We start from the raw sequence: 16,276 nt of genomic DNA, 5'->3' as shown, positions 1-16,276 counted from the left end.
CCACAACAACAGCAACAGCAACAACCTCTTCTACTTCCACGACCGCCAACAACACCACCACCACGACAACACCCACCCCTACCATCTCTTCTTCGTCTTCCTATAAAAACAAGTTTAAACCTCGAAAATCCGAGGATTGGACTTCTTATCGGGAGATCATTCAAAGTCTTTACCGCGATGATCATTTGAAGCTTCGTGATGTGAGGCAATATATGCTCGAAAATTATAGCTTTGAAGCATCGTATAGCCTTCCGTTTCCTTTTCTCAGTCTTCTCCCCTGACACTTCTCTGCCTGTCATGCTTCCACTTGCTGTCTTGACTCTCCCCGACCCTGCCAGTGCAAGAGCCCCCCCTTTCTGCATCTGTAACAAAGATCGAGAGAAAGGATGGTACAGTGCGCGCTGATCGTCTTCGCTTTTTGCTTTTTCTCCCCAAGCCTCCACCCATGAGTACCACTCATTTGACAACCATCCCCTGACTTGGAAGCTTATAGAGAAAAACAATACAAAGACCGCCTGGCTGCGTGGAATGTTCGCAAAAACATCAAGGCCAAAGAAGTCCATATCATGCTCCGCAAGCAACAAAGGCGAGCTGCAGAGGGCAAGCGGACGGCGTTTCGAGTGGCTGGCAAGACGGTCGACACGAAGCGCATCTCCCGCTTTGTCCGTAGATATGGCACCCACTGGGAATTGGATGATGCTCGTGAGAGCGTCCATCCACATACCATCCACCCGAGCGTGGAGAATCAACCAGCGATTCCGCAAACGCAGCAAGAGTTACACCAAAATCTTCCCACCAGCCCTGAGCCAGGTAAGCTTTTCGGTCCCGAGTGACTTGTTGTGTATGCATCGCTCATGCTGCGTCACAGAGACCCCTACAGACATCGAATACTACACACCGGAGCCCGATGAGAGAGCTATGACCCTGTCGCCCTCGACCGAAACGCCATCTCGTTTTCGTGAGGAAGCCCCGCCCCGCCCTTGTATCATTTGTCCTACAGTGCTCCTGCCATGCCGTTTGCATGTCTCAACGAGCATCGCGCTTCTAGGTAGGAGAGCTAGACTAATCAAGTAAATGCAGACGATGAAAAGCTCAAGCTCGAGCCACTCCCCGAGCCGGAAGTGGACCATGCCCAACCTCTACCGGTTTCACCTACTCCCTCCGCGCCACCCAAGCCGCTATCCAACGCCCTCCCTGACGAAGACTACTGGAAAGCGCTCGATGTGTTTCAAGGCCAACTCTTGACTCTGTCCAGGACGCTTGACCAGACCATGTCTCAATTCACTTCTCCGCATGACGATCTATCACAGTAATATCCCTTCTTCGAATCGCCGATACCCCTCTGGCCGATGACCTGCCGCTTCCACCAGTCACACCTTCGATGGTATGATATGTATGTTTGGAAACTGTCCGGCCCTTGATGCACGTTTCTCATCTTTCTGCTCTAAGCCCAGGCAATTAGCTTGTCTTGTGCTTCAGATGATGTTGTGATCACTACCAATTCATCGCCACTTCGCGTCCTGCATCACTCCCCACTGTCAGACTTACAACTTCACATGTCCTTTTTCTTACTTTGCAAATTGCCTACTATATAGAGCATCTATGGTCTAGTTTTATTGGGAGAAAAGGTCTAGTGTAGGACTTGGTACACCTAAGAAGATAAACGGGAGACATCTGGTCCGAGTTGGTATGTTTATCTAATGGTTGCTGCTTTAGTCACTGGCTGCTATACGGTTGCCTCGGCCTTCTACCTCACGCCTCTGGACCGAAGCGCTATTAATGACCACGTTGAACGATTCACCAACGACTCAGCTGACGGCCACCATTGATGGATAGCCTAGAGCAAGGACACCATCAGACCCAACTTGATCGCGTGAGGTTTTTGGCTTGTGAAGTATCTAGCACGCGCGAAGGCTACAGTTGCAGTCCACTCCGTCACTCATTTCGATCAGTCAGCGCCATGCAGCGACCGACCTGGCTCTTCAAATCGACAGCCAGCCTTTGCTGCGTACCGATTGAGATGCCAAAGTTCGGGTCCGGCGTGAGAGTCTTCTCACCATACCTTATGCTCCACACCAACTTACGCCAAGTCTCTGGACATGCTGCATTTGCCAAGAGAGTTGCTCGAGCCGTCTCGACGCACGTTAGACTATACCCAGGGAATGGGAAAGGATGCTACGATTGAAGGGTGGTTAGGGAGGATAGGCAGACAACAGCCGACCCGGACTGAAAGAAGATCGATTACAACAGCAGCAAAGAAGGATTAACGCAGACATGCAGACTACAATCGACACTTTCCGAACAACTTCTTACGTTCGCCTCAATATACCTCGCGTCTCGACCTACACAAATATTTTGCGATAGTATTGACATGGTCACCGCCGAGTCATTCACCTTTTTTCGAGAACCCACCGGAATCAGCATGCCCGAAGTCTTTTCGTCAGTTCGACGGACGCATCGACGCATGATAGTTCCAGACTGAACCATGTCAAGGGTGCATGTACATTCGGACCTGAAATCCAGTTTCTCGCATAAACCAAGTCCGCCAATCAGCTTGCAGCAAAAAGGCAAAAGCGGGTCTACACATGTGGGAGTGGACGGTGGAGGAGGGGTGGGATAGTGCGCAAGTCTAGAAGTACAGGGCGATACAATGGTACTTTTTTTGCGCTGCTCCGGCGGCAGGTGCTCAAGCCTGCCTCCCACACAAGTGCAATAATCGGTCTGTACATACATATACTGTACTAGAGGATTAACCCTGAGTACCTCCAATGAATCGCTAAAGATAAATCAATGATGGTTGATGCCAGAGAAAAGGCATCTGCTGAATTGAATACTGTCCCGTGCAGTCAGTCCATATATGTATTCAGGTAAAGGCGATCTGATCGCGCCCCGAGCTGCCGATCAGTGGTCAATCATATCTGCTCGGTGGGAACAGGGAAGGGTACTTTATGTCGGGAGAGTCTGGAGTAGAAAGGGGGTCCATGTACCTTGATCCCACCAAAGTGATCAAAGTGAGGGTGGGTGACTGTAGTTATCGTACTTTACTTGACTAGACTTGCCTTGCGTAGTTTGAATGATTTGCCTAACTACCCTACTTGTTGCTAGCGGATAAGTCCTTGGACAAGGAAGGATGAATTTGAAAAAGGGTGCATAGAAAAGATATCTAGAATTTTCGTTCACAAAGAAAAAGAAAGTTACTTTCAAAAAAAGATTACATTTAATACAAAAACGTTCGTGAGGATTATAAATCCGAGAAGGAATGAGTAGAAGAATTCGTAACTAGCTAAATAAACAAATTATCATTCGTGATGATCCTGCGAACTCCGAACAAACACAACTCACACTAAGTACTGTAGGTACTGTTAATAAAGGACTGCATTCTTTACCCACCCCAACTACCTACCTACCTACCTATTTAGTATTGTGCTGTTACTCCCACCACTGTAGTAAGTACTGTACATAGTAAACAAGCCATACACAAGAGATCGCCCTCTGAGCCAGCCCACTTCAGATCCTGGGTGGAAGAGAATCTCAGCCCACCACACGACCACCACTACGATACCACTATATAAACCAGGCACTAGGAATACCTGGCCTGGCCTGGCGTAAGTAACCACTCTCAAGACAGGAGGCAAAAAGGAAAACCACCAATCCCCAGGGTATGGGTTGCATTATCCTTCAATCAGATGTCACAGGACTTGCGGCCACTGGGGCATAGTCGCTTACTATACTTACTTGTTCGGGGAAATGATAAAGGCATAACTAGGGCTTGGATTTCTCGCACTTTATACTATACTGTGTTTGTGACTGACGGACTTGTGTCTAGGTAGCCTAACCCTACCCTACCATAAACCCTCGATTCTACAGGTTCCATCCCGTGCAAGGCGGACTATTTCCCACTCAATAGAAGTAAATGTCCATCGGGGACTCGGATTACATCCCCTTCGAAAGTCGTCGCACGGTGACTGACTTGGCTAGTGCGCTTACTGCTAACTAATGCGTGCGTTGTACTCAGTAGACCAGAGCTGGAGATGTAGTTCGACGCAGACTATCAGTTAGAGATGGATATGGATATGGACATGGACATGGCCAGAGCTATAGTATGAGTAGTGCGGGAGATATCCCGGTACTAATTCCTAGGTAGCTTGGAAGTCACTTTCCAGGATCGTATGGGCTGTACTCCGTACTGCACTGTACTATACTGTTGTACACAATATCCCATTACCCCCCCCCCCCCCCCTCCTCCCCTCCGCGCGCACCGCCCCAGGGCTTAGGTTCTAATCCGCCACCGCCACCACCCATGCACCAGTATCGGAGGATATCACACTTGTGGCTGTCAAGTGGGGTGCAGTGGGATGATCCCATTCCGCTTGACTTCCCAAGTATACCCCTCCTTCCTTCGGTACTGGTACTCATACACAGTTCCAGTGTGGAGAATACTCCGATATGGGATGGATTTTGACTGGGGATATCTGTACTGGTCATTCCCGCCCATCCTCAGGGTTTTTCTTCTTCACGCCAGAGTCCCAGGTCTTGAGACTAGTACGTAGTTAGGGGGGATTCCATGAGCTGCTCACTCATTATACTGTACCGGTCCCACGAGCACCGCTACAGCTACAGCTACAGTCATCGCACCGATACGCTCTCAGCCCGTAAGACAGGTCTAATCATCGCTTTCATCCAACACGATAGAAATGTTTGAATCTTCTCGCAAGATAGACACAATTTTACTCCCCTGTACACCGATCTGAACACCCAAGGAAATCAATGGTGAGAACGAAAAGAGCACAAACCAAGTGCGGTGCGTCTCTTCCGTTTCGCTAAAACAACTAGCAAGAAGTACATCTGAACCATGAACCATGCTGAACGCTAGAAAAAAAAAGAAATTCCGTACAATGACACCGAGGAAACGTCGTCAATCAGTCAAGTCAATCGACCTGGGTTGCGCCCCCGGGCCGGCATCACGCAGTCCGTGCTGTCTGTGAATGAAGAAAAAGATTACAATGCCGAGCAGAAGGTAACGTCGAGATTAGGAGTAGAATGCGCTCTTCTGGAAGCTCTCCGGCGAGATATCGCCCATCTTGCCCTTCAACTCGGGCTTGACGGTCGCGTCCGCCACTTCATCGGTCACGTGAGCTCGTAACGAGTTGCTGCGGCTGGTGGTTTCACTGCCCGAAGTAATGGCCTGCTGCTGGGGACGGCGCTGAATGGTTTCCAGGTACGGTCCAGGGAGGTATCCGACACGACCGTCCCGGGCACGGCACCGCCACCATTCCGATGCGTTACCCATGGGGTCCGACTTGCTGAGGACAGCGACAATGTCGCCCTTCTTGACGGCCAGGTCGATCCCAGAACTTTCCTGGGCCTCGGGAGTGTAGTCATACAACACGCGGCAGAAGTCGAGCTTGGAGGGATCAAGCGGTGCCTGCTGCGCGGGCTCGCCATTCGGACCGAGCATCATCTGACGCCGCTGTTCCTCCTGTGAGCGTGCGAGCGCCTTGATGAGCTTGCCCATCAGGTACGGAAGACCGAAGACGGCGATCAGGAACATGAAGAAAGGCTTCTTCGAGGGCTTCGGCGGGGCGGGAGAGCCATCGGGCAAGGTCGCGGCAACGGAACGGCCATTCATAAAAGCCGCGAATGCAGCCGGCGTGAGAGCCGTAGCATCCGCCGGCGGCGGACGACCGGTGATCTTTGCGATCAAGGTTCTGAACCAGCGGATCAAGGTGAAGATGCCGAGAGCAGAACCCAGGGTGTTGCGGAGGTTGCCAAGCTGCTCCGCGACGGAGACCATGGCTTCACATAACATCAGCATATGTAAATCCAACAAAGACAACGATGCAACATACCGAAAAACGAGCTGTGGGTCGCCATGTAGGTGCTCTCCAGCATCTGGGCGAAACCACCAAACGCACCGACAATGCTCTCGATCATTTGGAAAGTCGCCTGTGTGCTTTGACTGAAGGAGTTGGTCAGGCTGTTCGGGTCGTTCGGATCTCCAGGCATGCCACCGCCATACATCCCTCCCATGCCGCCATACATCCCGCCGTAGCCTCCATAGCCGCCATACATTGACCCCATCGTCCCGAAGCGAGAGTATGGTGAAGAGTAGGCCCCGTAGCCACCATAGCCTCCGTAGGGACTGGTGCCTAGCCGAGAAGCTCCATATGGCGAGTAATTGGATGCTGTGCGATTCACGACGGCATTCAGAGTGTCGGGGCGAGATGGGAGATCAGGGGTGGCAGATGTGGAGGTTGAAGCGGCGCCGGTGGTTGCGGCCGAGGCTGGCGAAGAGGCCGTCATCGTTGCTGGACCAGCCGTGGCGGGTGTAGTGGTTGCGACAGATCCTGATGGTGAGGTCAGTAAGAATGCACCGAGCTGGAAAGAATCAGTTTGTGGTGCTCCTACCAGCCGTAGCGCCGGCTCTTTCCCACGGTTTGGGTGGCGAAACCGAGGCCATTGATAAGCGGGAATGTGCTGGTACTTCAAAAGTCTCGCATGGGCAGTAACCCGCGAGAGACCGGTCGGGGGGGCGAGACTGGGAGTGGGATGCGAAGTCGAGAGGATGGAAAAGACAGTAGTTGTTTTTGAGTGTGTTTTTTTTTTTTTTTTTTTTTTTTTTTTTTTTTTTTTTGATGTGGGGGGGGGGGGGGGGGGGGGGGGGGGGGGGGGAGAAGGAGAGAGAAAGAGAGAGAGAGAGAGAGAGAGATAGCCAAACGTAAAGATGGATGGAGTTGGGAGGGCGGTGGAGGGAAGAAGGTGGAGGGAAGAGAAGGTGGAGTCACAAAGAGGAGAAAAGAACTGCCGCTGCATGTGGTCTCTCGGTCGGTGGCCCACCCGCTGGGCCGAGGTTGATTTGATCTCAGTCTGGGGCTTTCTCCGAGTCTCGGTTCATCCACAAACGGTTTACTTACTCATTCTATACTCAATTCTCTAAATTTTATTTATTAATTTCGTCTGCATTGCATTGGCACAGGTCAATCAGGGATATCTTATTCTAACCAGCAAACAACAATTGCTCCATCCCAGTAAGTTATGTAAGTTATAATACAGTAAGTGGCATATCGCCAGCCAATCCAAAACTCCAAACGATGCAAAATCAACCATCCACCACACAATATAGGCAGAAAGGAATATGTTTACAACATTGACCACAAGCAAGACAGCCTACAACTCATCGCGCGGGGGCATGGCCGCTCGAGGAGTACGGACCTTCCATGCGCGTGGCGGCACCGGAAGTCCCAGCCAATAATTCCACACACGGGCGATCTCGATCACGATAATCTCAACCCTAAAAGTTGCGAAGTTAGCATGAGGACAAGCCTGTTAGGGTGAAGGGCCTGCTACTTACAGTGTCTTCGGAACGTTGGCCCAGCTCTTCAGCACATAGACATATGTATCCCAGACAAGGGAGAATTCGGCCTTGATATCATCCCAGAGGGTGTCGGTATCGCGGCGTTCGCGAACCCGTTCCCAAGGAAGCTTCTCGGAGATATACACAAAGTCCTCATCGTCGTTCTCGTAGTAGAACGTCGAGCCACCGTCCTTGAGCAGGCGCCGGGTTTTCTTGTCGCCACGGTCCTTCGACGCAATGCTGGCGGGGATCGAGAACACCTCGCCGTCTCCGACCTCCATGGCACGGTGAAAGCTCCGGACTGCGGCGACACTGTGGGAGATGCGACCAAGGGTGTTGATCAGCGCCACCAGTTCGGTCCGGCGCAGCAAGGGGTTCTCGCCGTTCTTGGTCTCGTCATATTCAAAGAGCACCTTCAAGGCGGTTCCGTATCCGTTGACCTGAAGCTTGCCCCAGAGACGGCACTTGTCGCACCCGACACAGTCCATCAGCCGGCTAACATTGCGGAAGCGATTGCGGAAATCTTCCTTCAGACCAAGGGCGCTTGGGTCTTGGAACATGATGTTCTCATTGAAGATCTGAGGCCGCTCGGCAAGAGTGGCAGTCAGCCTCGACACCTTCTGCCGGGTTTGAGTATCTTGTTCGGGGTCGCTGGTACAGTAGTTGTAGCTCTTCAGGTGCTTCTGCAGTTTTGCCACAGCCCGGGACACCAGAGCGTAGTTGAAGTACAGGTTGGAGATGCGCTCGGGATGGTCGTGCAAGCGCTCCTTGAAACATTGCAGGTTGGGGTGCCACTGCCCGGTCGTCTGGTTGAGGTAGTCCCAGCAGAGATGCGTCGAGATGGAGGCATGCATTCCACTGATGAGGCGATGGAAGACCCGCTTCTCAAGGCACTCATTGTCTAGGGGAAGACGATCCGGACGCTTCAATTCCTGTTGTAGCACACTGCGGAAGTCGTTCATGGCTTCAAGATTGCCTAGTTGGGGGTTGGGCGACAGCTCCAGCTGGGAGGTTGGCTTGAGGAAACAATTTTCGCGATAGATCGCATCCCAGACCTGGTGGGCGCCCATACCAGCATAGCCAGTAAATCGCTCGGGGTTGTCCACCAGACTGACGTAGTCTCCTTTGCTGCTGGCGCCCTCATCTTCAGGGACGCAGTAGTCTCGCTCGTCGCATTCATCATCGTACTCGACGACACAACTTTCTCCCACGTTTTCACCCAGCATCCCTTGGAGCGGACGATCACTGGGTCGCTCTTTTTGCTGCCTTCGACCTGGATGGCCGGCCTTGGGTCCCTCAAGTTTACTCAGCTCCTCTGCCCGCCATGTTAAGGGGATGTCTTCCTCCGATTCGATCGTATTCACTGAGCATGCGATGTTTCCACACATGCTGTTGGCGTCCGACCAGAAGGGACAGACCTTGTTGAAGAGGTTGAGACGGTAATATGAGAAGAAGTCGGTTTCTTGGGTGATAGACTGGAGGAGAGGATAGACTTGATCGTTTAGGGCATCGAGAGTCGTATAGGAAACACAGGCGTCGGACACCATAGCGGTAGGGTCAAGCTAGACAAAACACGATCAGTCTCAACGCCTCCCAATTGACTCGCGAGAAAAGCCGGCTGATGAGCCAGAATCCAGAAGCGTATTGCGACTTACCGCGCATTTGTCATGGCCATACTGTAGGCCGGATTTGCCCTCATGGCTCTCAGCGTTGATGTGCGCAGAGAGGGCAAATACAGCCAGATAGAAAAGTTTGGCCGCAGAACGCATCTTGCTGCGGGCAAAAGCAACCGAAATCAGGAAACGGGCGTGTGGCGGAGGCAGAGCACGAGCTCTTCCGAAGCGACAGGCAGAAGCGAGATCCCAGCAAAATGTGCTGAGGTCGCTTTCAGGTATGTGTTTGTTTGGATAGACTATAGCTGGCGGAGATTCGAAGTCGGGATTGACCTTCACATGAAGATCATCAACGGCAAGGGCAAGTCGAGCCGAAGTACTCCGGGGGAGCAAGTAAACAGTTTCAGGGCAAATGACACTTTTCGCGGGGCCGAGCCACAAATAATTGCAATCAGTGTCACCACCAAAACGAGGGTTAGATCAAGGACTGGTGCGCGATCACTAAAACAAGGGAGAACGAGGGATGTGAGGTCAGTCAGTCAAGAAGAAAAAGAATGAGAGAGAGAGGTTGCAGTCGCTGTTGCGAAGTGGACAAGCTGTCCTCGGTGGCGGCGCGGAGTTGCATGACCCGCAAGTAGTCATCAATAATCATAATAATCATAATAAAGAGTGAGTCCCCTTCCGACGGTTCGATATCGGTTTATCGCCTTGCGCCTTGCGCCTCGAACCTCCTGACTCCGGTGCCTGTTGGTCTCTGCCAGATTTTCACATTATTAATTATCCTGACTCCTGATACCAGAGAGTTAGAGTATGCAGTTCCTTCCGGCCAAGTGAGCAAACCCCACCCGGATCGTACCTCAGCCCATACCAAGCATGCCACCCTCACATACATCGATCGCATGGATCAATTTGATTGAGATCCTGTGACAAAGAAAGGAGGTATTTTCGAGCATCGACCCGGGCATGAAAACAAGGAGGTCGTTTCTATTCATTGTATTCCCATTGTTAAGGGATGCGTTCAGGGCCAAGACTAACGCCCGCCCCCACCACTGACTGGTAGTTATTGTTTCGTCTGGTTATTGTCAGGATCGAGGAGAAGGTCTTCCTTGATTCCGTGATTCAGCTTCAGGAATTCTGAAAGAGAGGACAAAACTGCAGAGATAGTAATGGTGACTGACGCATGACCCGGCACGGAAGATCATTGACCGGCGCAGTTGTCATGTCTGGCTCAGTGTATGTATGTACCGGTGCGACCCGTCTTAATAGAGTAGCATGCGGCACAGTACACCTGGCATGAGCTACATGACCTTCAATAGCAGCAGCCGCTTCGACTTGGAACGAAAGCTACTGAGCGACCCCGAGTTCAAGCTTTATGAGGTGTCAGGCAGGCGTATGGTTACTACTAGTGTCTCCAGGCTTGGACTGGTCCCGCCTATTGATTAACTACATTTCCATCAACTACTTCTCCATCCGGAATGAGCGGTGTCAAATCAAGTGATACGTCGTCCAATTTTGAACTGTCAAGTAACCAGACCGACACAGGAGTCAGGACATAAAACTAAAACGAAACAAAAACAAACGAAAATACATCCCGATGCTGACCAAAAAAAAGTCCTAAATCATAAGACCACCGACTGAAGATGCCCTTCCAGACGCTAACTTCGTGCTTCAACTCCGATTAAAAAGCATAGATTGTCGTCGTTCTTGTTCACCGGAGCCATGGCCGGTAGAAAGAAGACAACATGGTATATATAAATACAGGGGAAGCAAATGTATCCAAGTTCCCTCTGGGGATAATGTCACCAGACATTTGCGCGCTCGCGATTCAGCCTGGAATCGACTCAGGAGCACGGTTGTCACAGCCGGTATAGTCCGGCGGGAATACTTGTAAGTTGACTCTAGTTCGTTCCGCGACGGTTACGACGACGAAGACTGAATCTCTTGCGCAGACTCGCAAATGGGTTCGGATGAGGAGTGTTGTAAAAGGGGTCATTCTTAAAATCCTCATCCTTGAATTTCTGCCCAATGATTAGCGACTGGTCATTCACCAACACTGCGGTACGCAAGACAAGTGACTTACCATGCCGGGACAGCGCATAAAGTTCCCGTAGTCGTTCATCATGTTGTTTCCCTCCTCGTATTCGTATGTATGGCCCTGAGGGTCCGTGTGACCTGGGGGGTAATGAGCCACACCATCGAGGGGGCGATGACTATCGAGGCAGTCCACAATTTTGTCGTGTGGGGTAGCCTTGAGGGCCTCTGCGTTAGACTCGCGCAGGGCGGCCACCGGGCTGAGCTTGTCGATCACATTTCGCTCGGGGTAGACAGCATCGTAGGGCCCTTCATGGTGGTACTGATATACTCCGGCGTCGTCCAGGCGATCAATAATATCGGGGTTCACCAACTGCGAGTTTCGAGAGAACCTCGGCTGGTGCGACTGGGTACGAGCGTGGCGTTGCGAGCGATGGCGACGACTGGGACTCGCTTTCCTACGTCGTTGCTCGACAGGCTGATGTTCTGGAGAACCCGAATAATGGACTGAGGGGAATGAAGTAGAACGTTGACGATTCAGAGTCCGGGCGGGGGCTGGGGAGGAAGACAGGAATTGTTGGTAGGGATTAAGGTTTCCCATCTCAACTTCCGTATCGAGCAGGTTCATTGAGTGCCTGGGATGAAGGAAGGAAGACTCATGTGGATTAGGAAAAGATGGGGCGATGACCGCTGCCATACTGGAGAAAAGTAGGAGTAAAGAGAGAAAGAGATGAAGAGGAAGAGAGATTTTTGAGCCTTCACTCAAGGATACTGAACCGGCGTGCTCGAGAGTAATATATATCGGTCAATATTTCGAAGCGTGCCTATAAATGTATGTAGGCACCTAATAGTATTGATCACTAGTGAATAGCCTGCGTGATGCAGCCCGCAACTCAAAACGGGTGTGGGGCAAGCGGTGAAGTCGTGGCAGTTCGTATAGTTCAATAGACTGTGAACCTTGAGTCGATTGTCTATCCCGCAGTCACAGGAGTCACAGGAGTAACGGGGATTGGTGGGAGGAAGAAAGGAGGTTGTGTTAGGAGAGTAATATTGGTTGTAGTTGGTCGTAATGGGAGTTGTAGGCGTGGAGGTAGGGGCCGTAGTATTAGTAGTAGGAGTATGTGTGGTCGTTGGAGTGGTCGGAATCTTAGGGAGAAGGAAAAAGATGTTGCAGAGCAAAAAGATAAGAAGCGATCTATCTATAAGATGAAGTACTCATAAGTATTCATAGAAAAGGATCATCCATCAGAGTCATCAGCACCGCCTGTCAGTATCAGTCAGTCTCCTCATCATTTTTCTTTTGCCGTTCATGACGTGACAAGTTGCGTATGCTCCGTATGATACTGCGCAGTGCTCCCGTGGATCCACGCGATCTGGGAGGGGCCCTGGAGACGCTTATCGATAAGCCTTCCCCTTCCAGTTTAGCTGCAGGATAGGGCCGGAAGACTAGACCCGTTCTGTTGCATCGGACCCTTCTCGATGATGAAAAGAACCCACGAAGGAACAGAGGCGAATTTCCGATGCCTCGCCGCACCTCTCCGGTCTAGCCTTCATGAACCACTCATCGTGGTCGGTGCTGCGTTAGTGACTCTACGGGACTTCCGGAGGGACTCTCTGGATAGCCCCTCCCCCTCCTCCTCCTCCGGGTGGCCCATGTGGTACCTTGGTGGCAATAATGCTGCTCACTGTGCGATCTTCCGTCTGTCGTCACGTTCGTATGCTCTGACTGGCATTGCTGGCTGACTAACGTTGACCCTCTTCTGACGTTCCAATCCTGTTGACATCATCACCAGCCATGTTGGGCACGACGCACATGAGAAAAATTTTCGATTTCTAGCCGAGCCATGATGTTACCTTCCAGTTGGGATAGCTTGACATCAGCGAGAGAAGAGGTCTTCGAGGTTGAATAGTGAACCTCTCGCTTGATCCAAGCCCAAGCCCATCAGGGCTTTTAACCTTAAGCTTATCGCTAGTATGCCGGTAGTGTCAGCGGCTCAGGTCCAACCATACTCAAGTAGGACAAGTAAAGCCCGGCTGACACAAGTTTTGGAACTCCTGGGAATGATTTAGCTCGGCCACAGCAGCAATGCACGCGCCATCTAGTATAATATTCCCACTAAGTCAATGCCTGACCTGCCAGTGCAAACTCGATAACCATTGGGGTGGAGATTCAAGGGTCTGGAGTCTGGAGTCTAGCCATGCTTCGTATTCTACCCTGCACTGAATGATGCATGGAAACAGTTGTTACACCGGGCTCAGGGCCGGTCCAATGAATCATACATGATTCCAGGTACCAGGAACAGGGCAAGGCAGGGTTTTCATGATGCACTCAAGTCGAGAACACCTTGCATATTCTCTACGCATCATCCGCTTATGACAGCTACATTGCTTGCTTGATGAAGAACCAGCGGGTAGACCTCCTTTCCATGGCTCCCATCCCGGCGATTGAAGTCTGGGCCCAAGACGAAAGCTTCTCGCTCGCAATAAGAAGTACATTAAACTGTATATGCACCCACTCGTGTTGCCTATCAGTTTAGCTGCATCTGAGCCTCGATGTGTGATATGTACGCTGTGGAGTCGTCACAGATTGATTTACCTCAATAAGCTGCCTCGGTAGTTGAAGAAGGTGGCCTAATATGAGATCGCAGACGCCTCATAATCCAGAAAAAGCAAGCAGGATAAAAAAATAGCACGCTTATTCACCATCAATAAGTTAGCTTGGGAAAAGAGCACGTTGGTTTTTGACATGGCACTACTTCCGCTGCGGAATCAACCACCGTACTACATAGACGTATCATAACCGATCCCGCTTATTTCTCCCGCGTTGAACGAAACTGGTGAACTAAACTTAAACCTTGAGAGACAACCTATCCATTTCGCAGGCTAGATCCGATCAACTCTTGTCGCGCCACGCCGGAGGACGGTGGATTGTGCTGGATATGGCCCTAGTGCAATACTCGGAGTCAGAATCAGAGTCAGGATCCGATTCAGAGCCAGTCCACGCGTCTCAACCACCCAACAAAAAGCTCTGTACGACCAAGCCACCGCCCACCCAATCCCTTCCTCTCCCTCCGCTACCAGCAGCTTTCCATGACCTTTATGCCTCAAGCACACGGGTCAGTGTCAGGGATGACCCAAGTCTTCATGGAGGTCGTAAACGGGTTATCCCTCATGTCGAGGGCAACTGGCCAACGCATCTATATCTGGAATGTAAGTCGTGCGTCCGTCCAACCAACAACAACCACCACCACCACCACTACTTCCTCCTATTGTAGGCTGCGAATACGAAAGAGAGACATAAAAGCTAATATAAGAACCCCCCGCGCGCGCCACGACGATCAGGGTACGCGTCCAAAGCCGAGCTTACTCTTCTGAGCGATGTGATACTGCAGATCCAGCAGCAGCTGCTCCGCGGGAGCAAAACAAAGCTTCACAGCCTGCTCCATAGTGATCTTGGCGCCCAACTGCCTCTCCACATCAGTCTATCAAGACCGGTGGTGCTCCGGACCGAGCAGCGTCAATCCTTCGTGGAGGTCTTTCAATCCGCCTTGAAGCAGTCCAATGTCGCACCGTGCGTATTTGCTCTCCTTCTGTTCTAAAATCGGAATACCGTGTTTTTTTTTTTTTTTTTGTGACACAGTCTGACACCCTCACTTAATTGCTCAGGTTCGACACCACAGCAATTAGTCTGGACTGTGTCTCCAACTACGAGAAGACGCGGTGGTTCTATGTCTTGCGGGTGCGCACCCCCGAGGATGACGAGTTGAACCGTCTGCTGAGACTGTCGAATCGTGCGTTGGCTCGATTCGACCAGCCGCCTCTGTACGAGAAGGCTGTGCCGTTGTCGTCAGCGGAGGCCAAAACTGCAACACCAGCAAAGTCTTCGCGAGCGAAGACGAAGTCTGAGACTGAGACCGAGACCGAGACCGACTGCTCGGGTTGCTTCCACATCTCCCTTGCCTGGAGCCTGACCGAGCCTTCGACGGCAGAGAAAGAGCAGCTTGCCAACATCGATCTGCGCGAGCTTCACACCCTCAAGGTCGGCTTTGACTGTGTAAAGGTGAAAATAGGCAACCAGATCTCGAGCATCCCTCTGAACTGATTCTCTGGGATAATCAATTCTTGGAGTGTAAATATTCATGATGAGTGAATGAATGCATGATGTACGCATATACTGTACTTCGAGCACTACAGGTAGAAGCGGTACCAGACGGTCATATACCATACAGCCTGTAAATTACCACCCAAAGCGGTAATGACCTCCTTAGCCGGGCCGCCGCGCTAGTAAGCTTTTGCTTCCTTCACCCAAACCATAGTAAGATCAATCACTCACTCGTCCCTCACCCCCTAGCCCACCACCAAACACAAACACAAACACAAAACCCGCAACAGAATGTCCATATCCCATATCCCCCCACCGCCCATAACTCTGGTAATCTCCCCCCGGTCCTCCAAACTGAAAGAGAACGAAAACAACCTAACCCGCACAGGAAGACCTCCAAGCCTTCCAGGCCAAACACTTCCCAGGCCGTGGCCTTGCAGCACAAACACCCCTAGCGACCCATGCCCCTCAGACCCAAACGAACACTGCCACCGCCTCCGCGCCCGAAGATCAGTCTTCTTATTACTATTACTATTATGATGAAGAAGAAGAAGAAGAAGAAGAAGAAGAACAAGATGATGACGGACTAGGCTACTATCCCGACGGGGTCAAACGGACCCTCACGGACGAGCAGATCCAGATTTTCCGGCATAGTGAGATCCATGCGCTATTGCGGCAGAGGGAGCTACGCGAGGAGGCGGAGAGGGAGCGGCAAGAGGATGAAGAAGCAGAAGAAAAGGCGCGGCGCGCGGAGAGGGCACTTGATCGGCGTGATGATGATGACGGAAAGGAGCGCGGTGCTGATAAGGCGCAGAGCGCGTCTGTTTCTGCTGAGGCTGGTGCTGGTGCTGGTGCTGGTGCTGGTGCTAGCGAAAAGGCTGAACCACCTAGGCATGGGAAATTGTCCGTCGGGAAGAAAAGGCAGCGAGATGATGGTGATTCGCCTATGGATTATGGCGATGCTGGGGGTGGGCAGAGGCAGCAGCAGCAGCAGCAGCAGCAGCAGCAGCATGGTTCCTCTGGAGCCGCGGGACGGAGTGGTTCGTCCTCCGATCCTTATGCGGATCCGTCCAGGCGGGCGGCTCTGTTCACCGGAAGGAAGATTATTTCCTATGATGATTGAGCTGCCTTGGAGATTGTGACAACACAGCCTGCTCGTCCGCTTTAGGGGCAACC

The 16,276-nt window shown here is 51.6% G+C and overlaps 7 protein-coding genes across 7 annotated transcripts; 4 read left to right on the top strand and 3 right to left on the bottom strand.

Moving 5' to 3' along the window:
- Positions 1-86: 86 nt before the first annotated feature.
- On the top strand, positions 87-1,301 carry BO95DRAFT_331026 (uncharacterized protein; the record flags this gene model as incomplete). Its single annotated transcript, XM_025581907.1, has 4 exons — positions 87-241; positions 494-737; positions 871-952; positions 1,081-1,301. Coding segments are annotated over 4 exons (702 nt in total), but the record flags the coding sequence as incomplete, so codon positions are not given.
- Positions 1,302-4,658: 3,357 nt separating this feature from the next.
- On the bottom strand, positions 4,659-6,596 carry pex13 (peroxin PEX13). The gene is made up of 3 exons (XM_025584302.1): positions 6,409-6,596; positions 5,850-6,347; positions 4,659-5,796 (listed from the first exon to the last, which is right to left on the bottom strand). The coding sequence occupies exons 1-3, from the start codon at positions 6,458-6,460 to the stop codon at positions 5,030-5,032; spliced, it is 1,317 nt and encodes a 438-aa protein (XP_025442100.1). The 5' UTR covers positions 6,461-6,596; the 3' UTR covers positions 4,659-5,029.
- A 427-nt stretch (positions 6,597-7,023) lies between these two features.
- On the bottom strand, positions 7,024-8,917 carry BO95DRAFT_442967 (ER oxidoreductin). Its single transcript, XM_025586566.1, has 2 exons — positions 7,352-8,917; positions 7,024-7,291 (listed from the first exon to the last, which is right to left on the bottom strand). The coding sequence occupies exons 1-2, from the start codon at positions 8,899-8,901 to the stop codon at positions 7,168-7,170; spliced, it is 1,674 nt and encodes a 557-aa protein (XP_025442099.1). The 5' UTR covers positions 8,902-8,917; the 3' UTR covers positions 7,024-7,167.
- BO95DRAFT_135938 (uncharacterized protein) lies at positions 8,910-9,767 on the top strand. The gene has a single exon (XM_025580547.1). The coding sequence runs from the start codon at positions 9,052-9,054 to the stop codon at positions 9,523-9,525; it is 474 nt and encodes a 157-aa protein (XP_025442098.1). The 5' UTR covers positions 8,910-9,051; the 3' UTR covers positions 9,526-9,767.
- Positions 9,768-10,865: 1,098 nt separating this feature from the next.
- BO95DRAFT_453320 (uncharacterized protein) lies at positions 10,866-12,795 on the bottom strand (the record flags this gene model as incomplete). The annotated part of the gene is made up of 3 exons (XM_025588200.1): positions 10,866-10,985; positions 11,048-11,688; positions 12,789-12,795. The coding sequence occupies 3 exons, from the start codon at positions 12,793-12,795 to the stop codon at positions 10,866-10,868; spliced, it is 768 nt and encodes a 255-aa protein (XP_025442097.1).
- A 1,085-nt stretch (positions 12,796-13,880) lies between these two features.
- Positions 13,881-15,147, top strand: BO95DRAFT_389602 (HVSL domain-containing protein). Its single transcript, XM_025583581.1, has 3 exons — positions 13,881-14,208; positions 14,341-14,569; positions 14,665-15,147. Exons 1-3 carry the CDS (start codon positions 13,938-13,940, stop codon positions 15,098-15,100), a joined length of 936 nt encoding a protein of 311 aa, XP_025442096.1. The 5' UTR covers positions 13,881-13,937; the 3' UTR covers positions 15,101-15,147.
- Positions 15,148-15,343: 196 nt separating this feature from the next.
- On the top strand, positions 15,344-16,223 carry BO95DRAFT_514573 (uncharacterized protein; the record flags this gene model as incomplete). Its single annotated transcript, XM_025591684.1, has 2 exons — positions 15,344-15,430; positions 15,489-16,223. Exons 1-2 carry the CDS (start codon positions 15,392-15,394, stop codon positions 16,221-16,223), a joined length of 774 nt encoding a protein of 257 aa, XP_025442095.1. The 5' UTR covers positions 15,344-15,391.
- Positions 16,224-16,276: the final 53 nt, after the last annotated feature.

This window comes from Aspergillus brunneoviolaceus, assembly GCF_003184695.1.
Source record: "Aspergillus brunneoviolaceus CBS 621.78 unplaced genomic scaffold BO95scaffold_35, whole genome shotgun sequence".
Taxonomy (NCBI): domain Eukaryota; kingdom Fungi; phylum Ascomycota; class Eurotiomycetes; order Eurotiales; family Aspergillaceae; genus Aspergillus; species Aspergillus brunneoviolaceus.
The sequence above is the reverse complement of the archived record's forward strand: the minus strand, read 5'-3'. Positions and strand labels throughout refer to the sequence as shown.

Excerpts from the sequence above, each read along its gene's own strand:
- pex13 (XM_025584302.1), bottom strand. The coding sequence starts at position 6,460 with ATGGCCTCGGTTTCGCCACCCAAACCGTGGGAAAGAGCCGGCGCTACG. Across the intron at positions 6,348-6,408 it reads AAGAGCCGGCGCTACGGCTG|GATCTGTCGCAACCACTACA; the intron begins GTAGGAGCACCA and ends CCTCACCATCAG. Across the intron at positions 5,797-5,849 it reads GACCCACAGCTCGTTTTTCG|CCATGGTCTCCGTCGCGGAG; the intron begins GTATGTTGCATC and ends TGTTATGTGAAG.
- BO95DRAFT_442967 (XM_025586566.1), bottom strand. The coding sequence starts at position 8,901 with ATGGTGTCCGACGCCTGTGTTTCCTATACGACTCTCGATGCCCTAAAC. Across the intron at positions 7,292-7,351 it reads GCCAACGTTCCGAAGACACT|GGTTGAGATTATCGTGATCG; the intron begins GTAAGTAGCAGG and ends CGCAACTTTTAG.
- BO95DRAFT_135938 (XM_025580547.1), top strand. The coding sequence starts at position 9,052 with ATGGCTCTCAGCGTTGATGTGCGCAGAGAGGGCAAATACAGCCAGATA.
- BO95DRAFT_389602 (XM_025583581.1), top strand. The coding sequence starts at position 13,938 with ATGGCCCTAGTGCAATACTCGGAGTCAGAATCAGAGTCAGGATCCGAT. Across the intron at positions 14,209-14,340 it reads AACGCATCTATATCTGGAAT|GGTACGCGTCCAAAGCCGAG; the intron begins GTAAGTCGTGCG and ends CACGACGATCAG. Across the intron at positions 14,570-14,664 it reads AAGCAGTCCAATGTCGCACC|GTTCGACACCACAGCAATTA; the intron begins GTGCGTATTTGC and ends TTAATTGCTCAG.